Source organism: Lycorma delicatula, chromosome 9 (assembly GCF_047948215.1).
Source record: "Lycorma delicatula isolate Av1 chromosome 9, ASM4794821v1, whole genome shotgun sequence".
NCBI lineage: Eukaryota > Metazoa > Arthropoda > Insecta > Hemiptera > Fulgoridae > Lycorma > Lycorma delicatula.
Window position 1 is genome coordinate 55,916,152 of NC_134463.1, and position 14,663 is coordinate 55,930,814.

General features: G+C 29.5%; 1 protein-coding gene across 1 annotated transcript in view; it reads right to left on the reverse strand.

Annotated features, from left to right (window-relative positions):
* Window positions 1-14,663, reverse strand: part of l(2)41Ab (lethal (2) 41Ab) — a 50,238-nt gene that overhangs the window by 20,720 nt on the left and 14,855 nt on the right. The window contains exons 5-8 of the mRNA XM_075376102.1: window positions 11,011-11,254; window positions 7,706-7,888; window positions 5,856-6,101; window positions 664-838 (exon numbers count right to left, since the gene is read on the reverse strand). Coding sequence (XP_075232217.1) covers window positions 664-838; window positions 5,856-6,101; window positions 7,706-7,888; window positions 11,011-11,254 — 848 coding nt within the window. The remainder of the gene's footprint in view (window positions 1-663; window positions 839-5,855; window positions 6,102-7,705; window positions 7,889-11,010; window positions 11,255-14,663) is intronic.

Below are 14,663 nucleotides of genomic sequence, written 5' to 3' on the forward strand. Positions count from 1 at the left end.
TCTGCTTCCCAGGAATTCTGTAACATACTTACATGTGTAGGAACGGCATCCATTTTTTGTTGCATGGCTTTAAGAGTAGACTCTACCTTTATCAACATGACATAGCAGTAATACACTCTGCAGTGATTTCAAATAATTTCCTTGTAATCTTTTATTATTTTTTAAGTAATGAAGTTTAGTAATAATAACAAATGCACTAAAGATATCTTACTTTTAATTTCAAAAATATTAATATTTTCATGTCTTTCTTTGTAGTGCAGTAAAAAATGTTATAGTTAAAAAACCAGCCAGTATTTTCATACTTCCAATAGTTACAATATGGACATTAAAAATATTTATGCACTTCAGCATAGTTTGGTTTTAAAACATTCTAACATGGTTTGGTTTTAAAACATGCTAACATGGTTTGGTTTTAAAACATGGTAACATGGTTAGGTTTTAAAACATGCTAACATGGTTTGGTTTTAAAACATGCTAACATGGTTTGTAGTCTTCTGTATTTTAAGATTTTTCTTTCAAGAATTTATACTCAGATCTTTGTTTTACTTTTCTAGTCAATATTTCTCACAAATTATATGGAAACAAGGAAACATAAATATTTAAGTTATAAATGTGTTTGAGCAACTCTTTTTATAAACACTCATAACAAAAAGTAATACATACGTTTACGTAATGCACTAATCTGATGTAATTGTTGTTTACGCTCTTGAGATACTGCAACAATATGACTTTCTTGTCGTGACCAAAATAATTGTAATTCTTCTATCTGTTGATCTAAATCAAAAATATGCTTCTCTAATTCTCTAATTTTTATTTCTTCAGGACTTAATTCCAATTCCTAGTTTTAAAATTAATAAATAATTATTTTTTTATTAATATCTTTTAATATGTATTAAAAACTTAACAACACAAAGACACTTCATGAGATGACTGCTAAATTTTATAAGTTTAGCAGTAAACATGGGGATCTGTAAATGCTTTATTTTTTGAGTTAATTTAAATTAAATACTTTTCTTTATAAACAATAAAATTTTATCAAAATACTGTTATCTTTTGATTGCAAGGTAACATGGGAAGTAAATCTCTGTGCAAAATTAAATATTGTTAATCTGATTCATAAAATTAAGCTGAATATTTCAAAGGATAAACTTTGGATCATTGATGTGTGGGGAAATTATAGCAGTACTCATGGTAACACAACTTTTTAACGTACAGAAACAAATTTAATAAATATGGCGAACATTTTGTACCATGGAATAGCTGATGTACCTTCTTGGAATATGTTCCTATGAACGTCAGGTAACATTTTTCTTTTTTGTTTCAAATGAAAATGCCACAAAGTAAATCAGGAGTAAAGAGGTCCGCAGTGACACAAAAATTTTGATTTGGGAAGCTTACAAAGTATATAAAGTAAAATTAGCTACTCTGTTCAGAAATCTAGCTCAGTTCAAAGAGTCTGATCAAACAGTTTTCAAATACACACTGAACTATGATATAAATAGAGCTTTTCAGAAGAATCTTTCTTGGTAGATTACATGAAAAACGTTTTAACATGAACTACAGCATTTAAGTTTGCTGTTGCAAATTAAAAGGAAATTCCTACTAATTGAAAGTAGAACAAATTGCAGGTGAGCAATAGATGCTCTTTTTTTAACACACTGTCATCTACAAACCAGAAACCAGAAGCCACAAGGCATTTCTAGGTCAACCAGTTTTAATATAACTAATGTTGACACTGTTTCTGTAACAATCTTACAGATGTTCACAACCATTTTGGTCCTATTCCTGCTCACAGAATCTGGAATCTCAATGAAACAGGACTTCAACAGCGCAAACACCAGGTCCCATTTCATTTGTTGCTCTCAACAGAGTAACATATAGCAGGCTACACTTCTGCAGGAAGGGATACCACCATTTACACTATAGGAAGTGTACACTAAGGAAGTTTACACTATAGGAATTTATACTATGCCATTTACACTATAGGAATCGCACTCCTCTAATGCTGATTTTCCCATGAGTTTACTTTAAAGACAGGATGATAATTGGTACACCTCCAGGGACAATATGTGCAGCTACCCAGTCAGGATGATCAAATGAAATGTTTTTAAGATTCTTGAATCATTTCATTGCCCATGTCAAGTGCTCAAAGGAAGAGCATGTTATTCTATTGCTTGACAACCACAAAACATTTATCAATGCTGGAATTTAAACACATTCTGATGCTGGAATTTAAACATTCTAATGCTGGATTTATTATGGTTACATTTCCTTCCCATTGTTCTCACAAACTCCAGCCCCTTAATCTGACAGTATATAGACTTCTAAAAAACATTTTGTAACAAAGGACTTGTGACTGGCATTGAACAATCCAGGAGAAACATTCAATATATATTCAGTTGCAAAGGTAGTTGGGACAGTTTTTCCAGTGCTTTCATAAACCAAAAATACTGGTTAGTGGCTTCAAAGCCACTGGGATATTTTCCCTAAATCAAAATCTGTTTACTGACGATTTCTTGTGTTCTTCAGTAATGATTGTCCAATACCAGGGAATCGAATTAGTCTTCCAAACAGTAAGCCTAATTCAGATGCTTCTTTTTTTGATCCACAACCTTCAACTAGCTCACATGATCCAATGCTAGGAGAAGCTCCTGATCCCATCTACAGTGCATAAGTTAGTAGTACTAACCATATTGAAATAAGTTTCCAGTGCTTAACAATCTGAGTCCATCTTATGGTGTGGTTTATCACTCTCAGAAGACTAATTCCAGAAGAGTACCATAATTCCATAATCATACCCAAAAGCAAATGCAAGAAAATCAAATAAGAAGATGAAAACAAGGCAGGACTTTAAATTCCTACAGACACTCCTGAAAAAGATAGAATTCGCTAAGAAAAAGCTATTAAAGTTGCAAGAACTAAAAACATCTAAGAGATTTGAAAAACAAAGTGAAAAGCACCCAGCTACACTAAATAAAATAAAGCAAGTGAAGAAAAGGAAGCAAGATATTTTGTCTTCGTCTGAGGATGGCATAGTCCCACTAGTAGACATGAACAATGAAGAACAGTGCAGATGAGGATGCATATTCTGTCGTCAACCCTATAATAAAACTGAAATGGTGAACAATGGCTCTGCTGCACAACTTGCAAATTATGGACTTGTGAATTATGTGAGTATCAGAAAAAAAAATGGAAAAATTATGTTTGTGCAGGGCTTGAGGTGTTGACATTTTTATTTTCATTGTATTCATTCAAGTATTCATTTTTATTGTCACTGTTTTCATTTAAGAGGCTATTTCAAATTGTTTATTTTATAGGCTATATAATTACATGATATTGTAACATTTTGTTACTTTCCCCCAAAGATTTGAGTGTTCCAAGGTACAAGAGGTAGTGTTCCAAGGTAGATTAACTGTTGTGCCTAGGAACCTTGTAGTAAGCCTTTTGAATTTTTTATTGTTGTAATTTTTTTTGTAAAAGAATTAGCTTAAATAAGTATCCCATTTAGTAGAGGAGATAACATAATTTAAAAAAAAAAATTCATTCAATTCCAGTAAAACATTTAAGGATTTTAAATTAAAAGCTTAACTCTTATATGTATTCCAAGGTACAACACTCTCCCCTACATTCATTGCATTGCTTATTTATTCTTATAAAGTGGAAAAGTAATGATATACATGAAAAAGTTAATGAAATTTTAAGCTTTGATCGGCTCTCCCATCCACAATATTGCTCCCAAGTATTTTTTTTTTTGGGTGGTCACTTGCACTACTATTACGCACAGAAAGACAAAAAAAATTTGCTTAAAAATATGCAATAATAGAAAGATAGCTTTTCAATTTTTGGGAAAGGGGAGAGGAATTTGAGAACAATATGTTTTTTAAATAGTAAGATAAGCATATATGCATGTAGTGGAGCTTAATATAAAGTACAGTTATATTTGCAAAAGCTGGTGAAAATTGAACCCCAAGAAACTACCACCTACATGACTAATGTGTATTTATAATTATTATAATCCAATTGAAACTAAGGAAAATCAAAAAAAAAATTATGAAAATAGAGAATAATGTAAAGACCAAATAGAAGTAAAGACTTTTAGGCCAGTTAAATCATACAATAATTACACATATGTAAAGTCCTGGCTTTCAGTAGATTTCTAGTATCAGCCTGGTCAGGAACCTTGTATCTTATTTAAATACTTAAAAAGTAGAGCATTTTATTTTGTTAATTATTTCAGTGTCTATGATATTAATATTAGTTGCATATAAAATTATTCTGAAATGGTTAATTGATTACTTCAATCAACTAATTAATAAATTGATTAATAAATCACACTATTTGACATTTGACAAACACGAATAAAACTTTGATGAATGGATAAATTTTACCAAATGCAAATTCATCTGATATAGTTTATGCATTTTTATTTTACGTATTTTTATTTTTACTGATGAATTTTGCAAATGTATTTTATTGCATGTTATAATTTAAATAAAACAAAGTGTAGGCTTTGTAATTATAAAGATGAAAATTATATAGCTGAATTTATATTTCAATGTAGTTTTACAAAAAGAAAAAAAAATGGTTCCAAGGAAATGTACTGAAAACTTTATTTAAAAAAAAATCCATCTGAAATATTGTAAAAGGTAGCTAAAAATACTAACTATTTTTATTACATTATGAGAAAATTATAAAAAGTGAAGGAAATAAATTTTTGAAACAATTTTTTTGTAGTATTTGATTCTAAACAAATTTATGGAGAAATCATGCCACAAGAGTAAATAAAATCTTGTTTTCAATAAAAATAAAACAGAAAAATATTGAAATCTGTTAGTAGTAATTTTATTACTGATTTAATGTATTATTTTACCACTAGGGGGCACACTATAATCCTCCACAATATTAGTCTTATATTCTAAAGTATTTACAAATGAGGTACTCCACATTACCCGAGTTTTTAATTAACAGTTTTTTCTAAAATTTAAAATACAGGATAAAAATGAATAACTAGGAAATAGTTATTTTCATCAGGAACAGGAAACATCAGTGATTTTGTGAACACACACAAAATTTAACATAAATGTGCATTATTTTAACATAAATGAGGACATGCAAAAGATCACAAGAAATGCTTAATGCTCAATTCTATCATATCAAAACAGACTCTCAGAGTGTTCCAATAAGAAGAAAAACACCATATTTCTGTGTTTATGAGAACTACTTTGAGAAAAATTGCTGCAGTTGAAGCAATAATGTACTTTTAAATTTTTTTATAGTATTAAATCTCTGAATATTTTGGATACCCTTTATATACATAATGCAGACACCATTCCTACACTGCGAATGCAAATTCACAATTTTTTTAGAGCTCCACCATTCCTTCATTGCGAATGCCAATTCACAGGTTTTTTAGTGTTCATTACTAATAAAAAATTACTATTTCACATATTATAGAATTATTTCATTTTATAGAATAATTTTTTATACCTCTAGCTATTGACCTTTGAAGTCATAAATCCTTTAGACACCCTATCTTCAGATTCAATACAATATCTCTATTTTTTTCATATTTATGAAAGAAAAAAAAACTATGAAAGAAGGCTCTATGTTTAATTTATGAATTTTATTTAACTACTTACAACCACATGAATAATTCTTTCAACAGTAATGACATTGGGTATAATTAAATCCTAAGTATAAATAAGACAATGTGGAATTATTAATTTCAAAATTGTAGTCAAAAATCAGTTATACATAATTATTAATGTTTATGTTTATAATCTAAACCAGATAATTTTGAATGAATACTATATGCTAATTGTTAAAAAATAAGTAAATCATAAGTAAATACAAACCCCATAATGCTCTTTGAGCTGTTCTAATTTACGCTGAAATTTATCAACTTGAGCTTGGGTACGTTGAGCACAATTCTTTGTTCGTTCTAATTCAACTTGCAATTTCTCCACATCATCTTCTTTGTTTTGTACTTTTCTTTTAGCTTCATTTAATGATAATTCACCACATTCATATATCATTCTTTGTTTTTCAGTTTTAACCATTGCTTTTGCAATTTTATTCTCATATTCAGCCATTAAAACTTCCTGAAAGTATACACACGTTTGTATAAAAATATATATGTATTTCATACATCCATCTATGAGTGAGATTGTACAGGGAAGGGGGGGGGACATGCATTCTTGCTATATATGCACCCACATGCTCACATGCCCCCCCCCCCACACACACACACACACACACACACCACACAAGGTGATATTAAAGTAAGGAAAATGTTATAACTATGATGTGGGTGAAATTTTTATCTGCTATCTTGGATCTACCATACTTTGTTTTTGGACTATAATTAATAAAAGTTGCAAAAATGAAAATCACAGTAATAAAATGAGCTGAACTCTTCATACTTTTTTATTTTGTATTACCGTCAAAATTAACAGTTAATGTTGGAATTAATGGTCCAAATACTAATAGTAAAAGACTTCACAATAATAAATAATATTAACATACAATAAATAATAATTTAAAAACTTAGTTCATGTTTTCAGTCGGAAATTACATATTACAATGGATTTTTGAAAGCATACCATTCTACAAGAAATGTTCAAAATGTTTTTCCTTACAGCTTGGCAGTGCACTTATATACATGCAGATGCATCAAATATATGCATTGTGCTTTAAATAACTTTTATCACTTTTCCAATCCAATTTATGTGTTTTCTTTCTAATTAAAATTGAACTTCTCAAATTTGTGTTATATCTCAAATTTTAATAAATGTTATTTACCTCAATTTTCTCAGAATTTCTCTACAAAGGTAACTAGAAATTTTTATTTATTGGTAGATTAACAGAATTATTTTATTTCAAATCTAAAAATGTATTTTTAAAATATGTATTTAAAAAAAGATATAACAAAACCTTTTAGTGTTTTTCCCATTTTTCTTAAAATCTAGATAAGAGGTCTGGCGTCACTTTTATTCAATTTCTTAGAAATTGAATGCAAAACCATAGAAAGGATTAATTTACCCCAAGAATTTTAGGGAGCAGAAAACAGGGCTAAATGTTCCGTGAGCTGAAACTCGCAAACAAACTGTTTTCTGACCTACATTTTTCTTATTTTTGGCTATAGAAGCATCTCCTGAGAGATTGCCATACAATTTGGAATCACCTGTATATATAAAACTTTACCAAATCTAAATTATTGTTTAATTATAACATAGGAAATTACTTAAAGCTGTTTAACATAGAACAATTTATTTACACTGATTTGTAGAGTCTAGGTTCCTTTCTACCATTTTCTATTAATTTTATTTAAATTTACTTTTAAATTCAGAAGGATCTTAATAATTAATCATAATGGGACCCGAACAATCATTAAAATCTTAAACATCAATAAGTTTATCACAAAAGTGCTTCCTGATGTTATAATAAAAACGAAACTAAGTAAAATTTCAATCAATTTTTAAGCAAAATTTGTGATGAATTTAAATTACTAGATGCAGGCTACTAAACTTGCCACTATGATAATATTTGCTGAAACTGAGCACTGTAAAATTATTTACTTAGGCAATGTAATGATTAAATTACCATAAAAATACTATACTAACATTTAGAGGTTGTAGTGTCAAGAACACTTTTATTTATGCTGAGATATATATTAAAAAGATTATTAGAAATTATATAATGATACCTTTTCTCTTAATGTATTTCTTAACTGATTAATTTGATTATTAATTATTTCTGCAGTTTTATTCTCAACAGACTGTTCTTTTAACTTATCTAAAATTTTTTCCTCCAGTTGATAGTTCATTTCTTTCATTTTTTCCCACTGCATACTGCATATACTCAGTTTCTTTTGTATCCCATTCAATTCCTAAAAAAAAAAAAATAATTCACAAATTAGATCATACACAACATAAAAATATAATTGACCAGTTTGTTGTACTAATTAATGAGTATGTATGACAATTACTAACACATATGATAGAGTTTAGTGCTAAATAAAAGATATTAAAAATTCTACAAATGTTAATATTAAAAAAATTCACTGTAGACATCATACATACAAATTGATTTATCTATAATAACAGGTTTAAATCATATAAGTTTATAGTATATAAAATTGCCACGCCTGTTCACAATTTGAATCTAAAACTTTCAACATAAATGGTAAAGATGCTACCATTCTACCGGAAGGAGTATTCTACTAGAACAAAAATAAACAGAACTCTGTTTAAAAAAAAATATTTTATAATTTTAAATTAATTTTTTATCTTTATGGTAATTTTATATGAGGGTAGGGTGAAAGGTTCTGGTTCTGGATAAGAAAACAATATTTTTCTGGGTACATTTTGATTTATTTTTCCCCCATTAAGGTCTACACACACTTAGTCCATTGTTCCACTAAAGCGCTTCTGCCAGTTCAGTATATTATTTTATCAAACTCCTTAAAATAACAATCTAAGTGTTGAAGCATTCCCTTGAAAAAGTAATTTTTTTGGCAAATATGGTTGTTTTTCCTTAATTTCATTGCTGAGATTCTGCAATATGGTTTGCATAATTTCACCCTTTTTAAATAAGAACATTTTTCCACATGCATTAAAAAACAAGTTAGCATAACTTTTTTGCGTACAGAGCTGTTTTCACTTTTTTGGGAGAAGGTGACTTTTTCAATCCAATATTTTATCTGTTTTGATTCAGGAGGGTAATTATGAACCCAAGTCTCATCAACTGTCACAAATCTACGTAAAATTCCTCTGGATTGGGCCAAAAGAGCTCGAGACAATCACCTGAAATGGTTTTTTGGCCGGACATGAGCAAACTTTGTATTGATCTAGCGTATAGCTTGTTCATGCACAAATTTTTATGCAAAATATTGCACTCACACTCTGTTGACATACCTAAAGTCTCTGCTAACTCATTCACTGTTACTCATCGATCTGCCAAACAATCTTATGCAATTTTTCTATCATTACTGATATAGTTATTTCATCATTACTGTGTGTTCGACCCATTTTAAACACTGTGACTAGTATTTGTGTTGTATTTGATAGAGAAAAGTCTCCCAATGTCTTATATCAAGCTCTTCTTTTATTTCCTTTGAATTTAATCCTTTCAGAAAAAAGCAATCGCTGCATGAATTTCTAGATTTTTCCATTTTCCAAAAAATGGACTGTTCTCCACTCTGATGGACTGTAAATACTAAGTGATGCAGAAGCTTGAAATTCTTATAGTAAACTAATGAAGAGTGGAATCTTGCATGCTGTCGAGTGTGGCCATAACTTTTTACCCCACCCTTGTACACATCTATTTATATTTTTCCTCTCAATTTTCTAAATCATTATCATATTATGCACGGAAAACATCTTGAAAACCTTTCAATATGATATACATTTAAGAAATATGGATAAAGTTTAATCTGGGACTATTACCAGCCCAAGGAAAATTTGGAAAAAAGATAATGCAGCTTCAATAAATTAAGAAGATAATTTTATTAATTTATTGATAAGCGAGTTTAAAGCCTCAGTGTATATGTTATAGGTTACAGTGTATATATACATTAGGGGCAGCTGAAATGATAATGCATACTCAAACATTGCAGGAGAACAAAATCTCGCACAAAATGACAGTTGCTGCCATTCTGTAGTTTCATTCCCCTGCTACTAACATTCCAAAACTTGTTGACCTACGTCCTCTCATTTTATGTCAGTTACCATTGTATGGAGTTGGGGGTATTCTGCTAAGTCGATGCATTTAAGAAAATGTATAATGATCTAATTTTTAACAGCAGAAAAAGTGAACTTAGTGAAATTCATATAGTCTAAAAGATGTTTATGGAGATGAAAATAATGATTTAAGTAGTACTTGCGAGTAGGTGGGTAATAAAATTTTGTGCATCAGAAGTTGAGGATGAACTTCAGTGTTTGACCAGTTTCTAAGAGGAATACTAAAAGGAGCTAGATAGATTGATTCAAATGACCATTGCATCAAACAGCAATGCAATGCAACTACTCAGACATATCAAAAGAATGATTAGGACACATCATTGTACAACTGGATTACCATTAAATCTGTGTGCGTTGGGTCCCACAAATTCACAGAAAAGAACAAACAGTGAAAGGAATGTTGTTAGCAGCTTCCGAAACATTATTGTAATAAGGGAAATGACTTCCCTTTTCAGTCTGTGATGGGAGACAAAACTCAGATGCATCATTACAACTAAGAAGAAAACCAGCAGACCATAGAATACTGCATTGTGGTTGGCTCTAATTTTGATTAGTTTTTCATAAAAACGAAACATGCTGAAAAAGTAGTAATCTCTGTGAAAATAGAAAATAAAAGTGAATAATAATGCATGATAATAAATTGAGTATGAACAATTTAACTACAATGAGAATTTCATTTATTCATAGTAAAATAATCACAAATAACTTAAAAAAGAATGTTTATTTTTTAAAGTTTATTTGAAAACAACCAAGTGGATTGTCACAAATACACTTAAAAGTAACAATATGAATAATGGCAAAAACAGTTTTGCTGCATAATATACACAATCAAGGATAAAGTGATAAAAATTAATAAAAATGATTATGGGGCATATAGGAGTATCAGTGGATATCCGAAATCTAGGTGTTAACTAAAATTCTGTAATTTAATAATAATCTGGCTAATAGTAATCGAACAAATATTAGCCACCAAAAATTAATTTTCAGCAACCTTTGGTGAGTACTACTGCTAATTACAATATACAAATAAACATAAAAAAATAATACAGTCAAAATAGAATAAATTTTAGAAATTAAAAATTAGTATAAAATTTATTATAAAAAATTATATATAAAATTTAGCTAATTGTAATGAATACGCAAAATAAACATATAATTAAATGAAATTAAACAAAAAATAAAACTAATTTTTTTTAATAACTTTAAAAACTGAATTTGAGTTTAAATTAAGTTTCAAAAAAAAATCTCAATCAAAGGAATGTTAACTTACAGTTTTGCAATCTCTTAGATCGCAATCAGTACATTCTTCCATACGAGCAACTTGAGCTAACTTTACTTGCAGACCACGTTTTTTTTCAATTTCTTCTTTGAGTGTCTTCTTTAAAGAATGATATAATTTTCCTGAACGTTGAAGTTTTGATACTAATTCTTCATTTTGCTTTATAAAACAGTTACATTCTTTTTTTGCAGTCTCCAATTCATTTTGAAGAGAGTAAAATTTTAATTTATGTTGTCTGTTCAATTACAAAAAATTAATATACAATAAATAAAATCTAAATTTTAATCTAAATTAAACTCTACATTTTTTTAACCAAACATAAAATTGTAAATTGCTGATCAGCAAATCTATAGGTAAAAAGTGATTTTTTATTTTAACATTTGTTTATTTTTTTATTTTAGTATTCATTAATGATAATAGTGATGGTGGATCGTAATGATATAAATTAAATATAATTATACTTATTATCTGTATCTTGCCCATAATTTAAAGAAATTTATTAAAATTTTTTTTGTATCTGTTTGTGTACAGTATATAAAAAGATCTGTATTGAAAATTTTTTATGCAAACTGAATTTATATTAAGTCACATAAAAATCTATTGAAACGTAATGCATATTTTGCATGGATGACAACAGAACTTCTTCCCAGTGCTGTGTAATTTTTTGTTGCATAAAAAGTGCTGTACAAAAATTTGCTGTAAACTATGGACTTTTTTTGGAGTTAGTAAATTTGTTTATTTTTTCAATGATTTCAACACAGTAAATGGCTGACATATCAATTGAGTCTTTCAAGAAATGTAAAAGTTTGTGTACAATAATAATAAATAACAAAAATGTTTGATTAATAATAAATTATCAGTAAAAAATTTAAAAAAAAAATTTTGATTAATAATAAATTAATCATAAACAGATACTGGAAAGGGTTTTTTTTGTAGCATAAATGTAACATTCATCTTGGAAAGACAATAGTGGTTTTTTAAATCATTATACTACTGCTGCTAATCTAAAATTGTAACTAAATATTGCAAAAAAATAACCTTTTGCACTTGTAAAGCCACTGTCAGTGGCCACCTGTCATTCCCAAACAACTTTTAATATGTTTCACGTGCTTAGTTCTCTCAGGTCATATGGCCACTGTGAGTGGCCGCTCGCTTTTCTGCAACTGCTCGGCTGCCATATCAACCACCAGCTATCAATAGCTAGAAATTATTTTCTCGATTATTACCTGAAATGGGGACATTGAATGAGGATTTACAGAAGAAACGCAATGATTTTTTAAACAGGCTCTTTTATTTACAATTTTAAAATAAATAAAAAATAGCATTCCATTTTTTAGGCCTCACAAAAACATTTAGTGAAGTGAATAAACTATACTTTTTACTTTAAAGTAAATACTGGTCAAGTAAAGTAAACCCTTGAGACTAAATGAATAACCTTTTACTAATACTTATAAGTAAACACTTGTAGTTGTCCAAGTATTTGCGAGTAGTTTTCCCATTTTGCTTTTACTTATCCAGTATTCTCTTTACTTATCAAGTAAACACTTATACGATTCATATCCTGTACATCATCATGTTCAGACACGTTTGTTAATACATCAAACGTTTCTTTTGTTTTAATCAATCCAGCACCGTTTGCATGTCAGTCTTTTAGCAAACATCATCATGTCTAGTGAAGAGACTAATTTCGAAGTACAAGAACCAATAGAACCATCTGCGTCAGAAAGTAGCAGAATGTATTTGGTAAATATTCTTAAAGACAACACCGTTGTTTTAGACTGGTCTATGAGTTCTAAAAGAATTGCCGCCAAAGAAAAAGCATGGAACACTATTCAGAAGGAATATCAGAAAAGTGGGGGGAAGTCAATTACAGTAGAAAAACTAAAAAAATTAAATAACATGAAAACAGACCTTAAAAAGAAAACTGACAAAAATAAAAGTGGGAATAGAGCAGTGAAATTACTAAAATGGGAATCAAACCTCCTTGAGTTACTTGAAATTCATGTAAATCGTGTATTGCATCAGATACCAGGAGTAACCAATGTAGGAATTGAAAATAGGATTCAAGAAGATACCCCAATTCAGCCTACTAACGAAATCGCTAACAAGTCATCAAACGAAAATCATTCAAAATCAGGACAGCCTGAAAAGTGTAAAAAAAAAGAGACAAAATTGGGACACTGATGAAACAGCCGATCTATCAACCACTGATCTTCAACCACTCGTTCTCAATGAGCAGCTGAAACTTGCAAGAATGCAGATGAAGAGAGAGGAAATAAAAATTAAAACAGAGGAGACAAAAATGGAACAAGAGAAAATTAAATTACATCAGCTGCAATCATCTTCAACAGAACGGTGCGAAGTTAATGAAGAGAACAGATTTTGATCTCAACCAATACATATTGTTGAAGTAATCCTTATTTTGTATTTCTGTAAAAAAAATGTATGTATTTAATTTTTTATTTGTAAGCCTTAATAAAATAATATAAAAACCTATCACTTCAAAAAAAAAAAATTAAAAATTAATTTATATTTGCGGGGGCCGCGTCCGTATTTGTGCTAACCCATGCTCATTCATTGCGGTGCACACATGCACGCACACACACACACACACACACACACCAGTATAAAACAGAAATATCCAGTATAAATGATTAATTTTGTTTTTTCTCTTATACTGATTTTTCTCTTTATTTATTTTTCTCCTGTTATTTATACTTATTACATTTTTTTAATCTACAAAATTAGGTAAGGATAACAAATTTATAATAATAATAAATTTTATTAAAGTTTAGTAATAAATGATAAATATAAAAAAATGGTAAAATGATAAAAAATGATAAGGAGTTTATTCCTAATCAATTTTCGAACAACAGAGCCATGATTTCATTTCTTCTTGCTTGTCCTCTGAGACGAATTCCATCCTCTTCAAGTTCTTCTGGTCTTCATTTTCATCCTCTTCTCTTTCATAATTAAAATTTTCTACTAACTCACAATATTCGTCATTTAAATGTTTCGCAACATTGTTGTGTAAAACAGAACAAGCCACAAATACTTTCTGAATTTTTCCCAATTTTTCACAAACAAGATTCGCCAATATCGGGAACCGTTTCTTAAGCTGACCAAAAATGAGTTCTATAACAACAACTCTTTCTTTAGAATGTTGTTTATTGAAATACATAGTACCTCATGTGCCTTGTTTCCAACCATACCTCCACTGCTGACCTCACATGTCAAACCCATTTGGCTTCTGGTTTTTTTTAACCTCAACCTTGTGGCCAGGGACTTGTCCCAAGGAAGATTCAAAGAAATTATTCACCCCTGAATTTCTTCCAACACTTCATCTGATGATCTTAACTAATACTGTGACACCACCACATGCCAATATTGTTCAATGTACAGTGTAGTCCCAATGGGATTCTTTGGGGTAAGCTTACCAAATTTTCTCCTGCATGCTTCCCTATGCTGCAGTAACAGATTGGACATGAAAAACATGTGTATCCTCCTCTTCACAATAATCAATTCCACAAGGGTTCAGTGAGGGTATTATTAACAAAGTTTGCGATATATTTTAGACCTCCCCTTGTAGCTTGTTTTGACACCATCTGAATTTCATCTGTTCACAAAATTGGAGAATTGGCTAG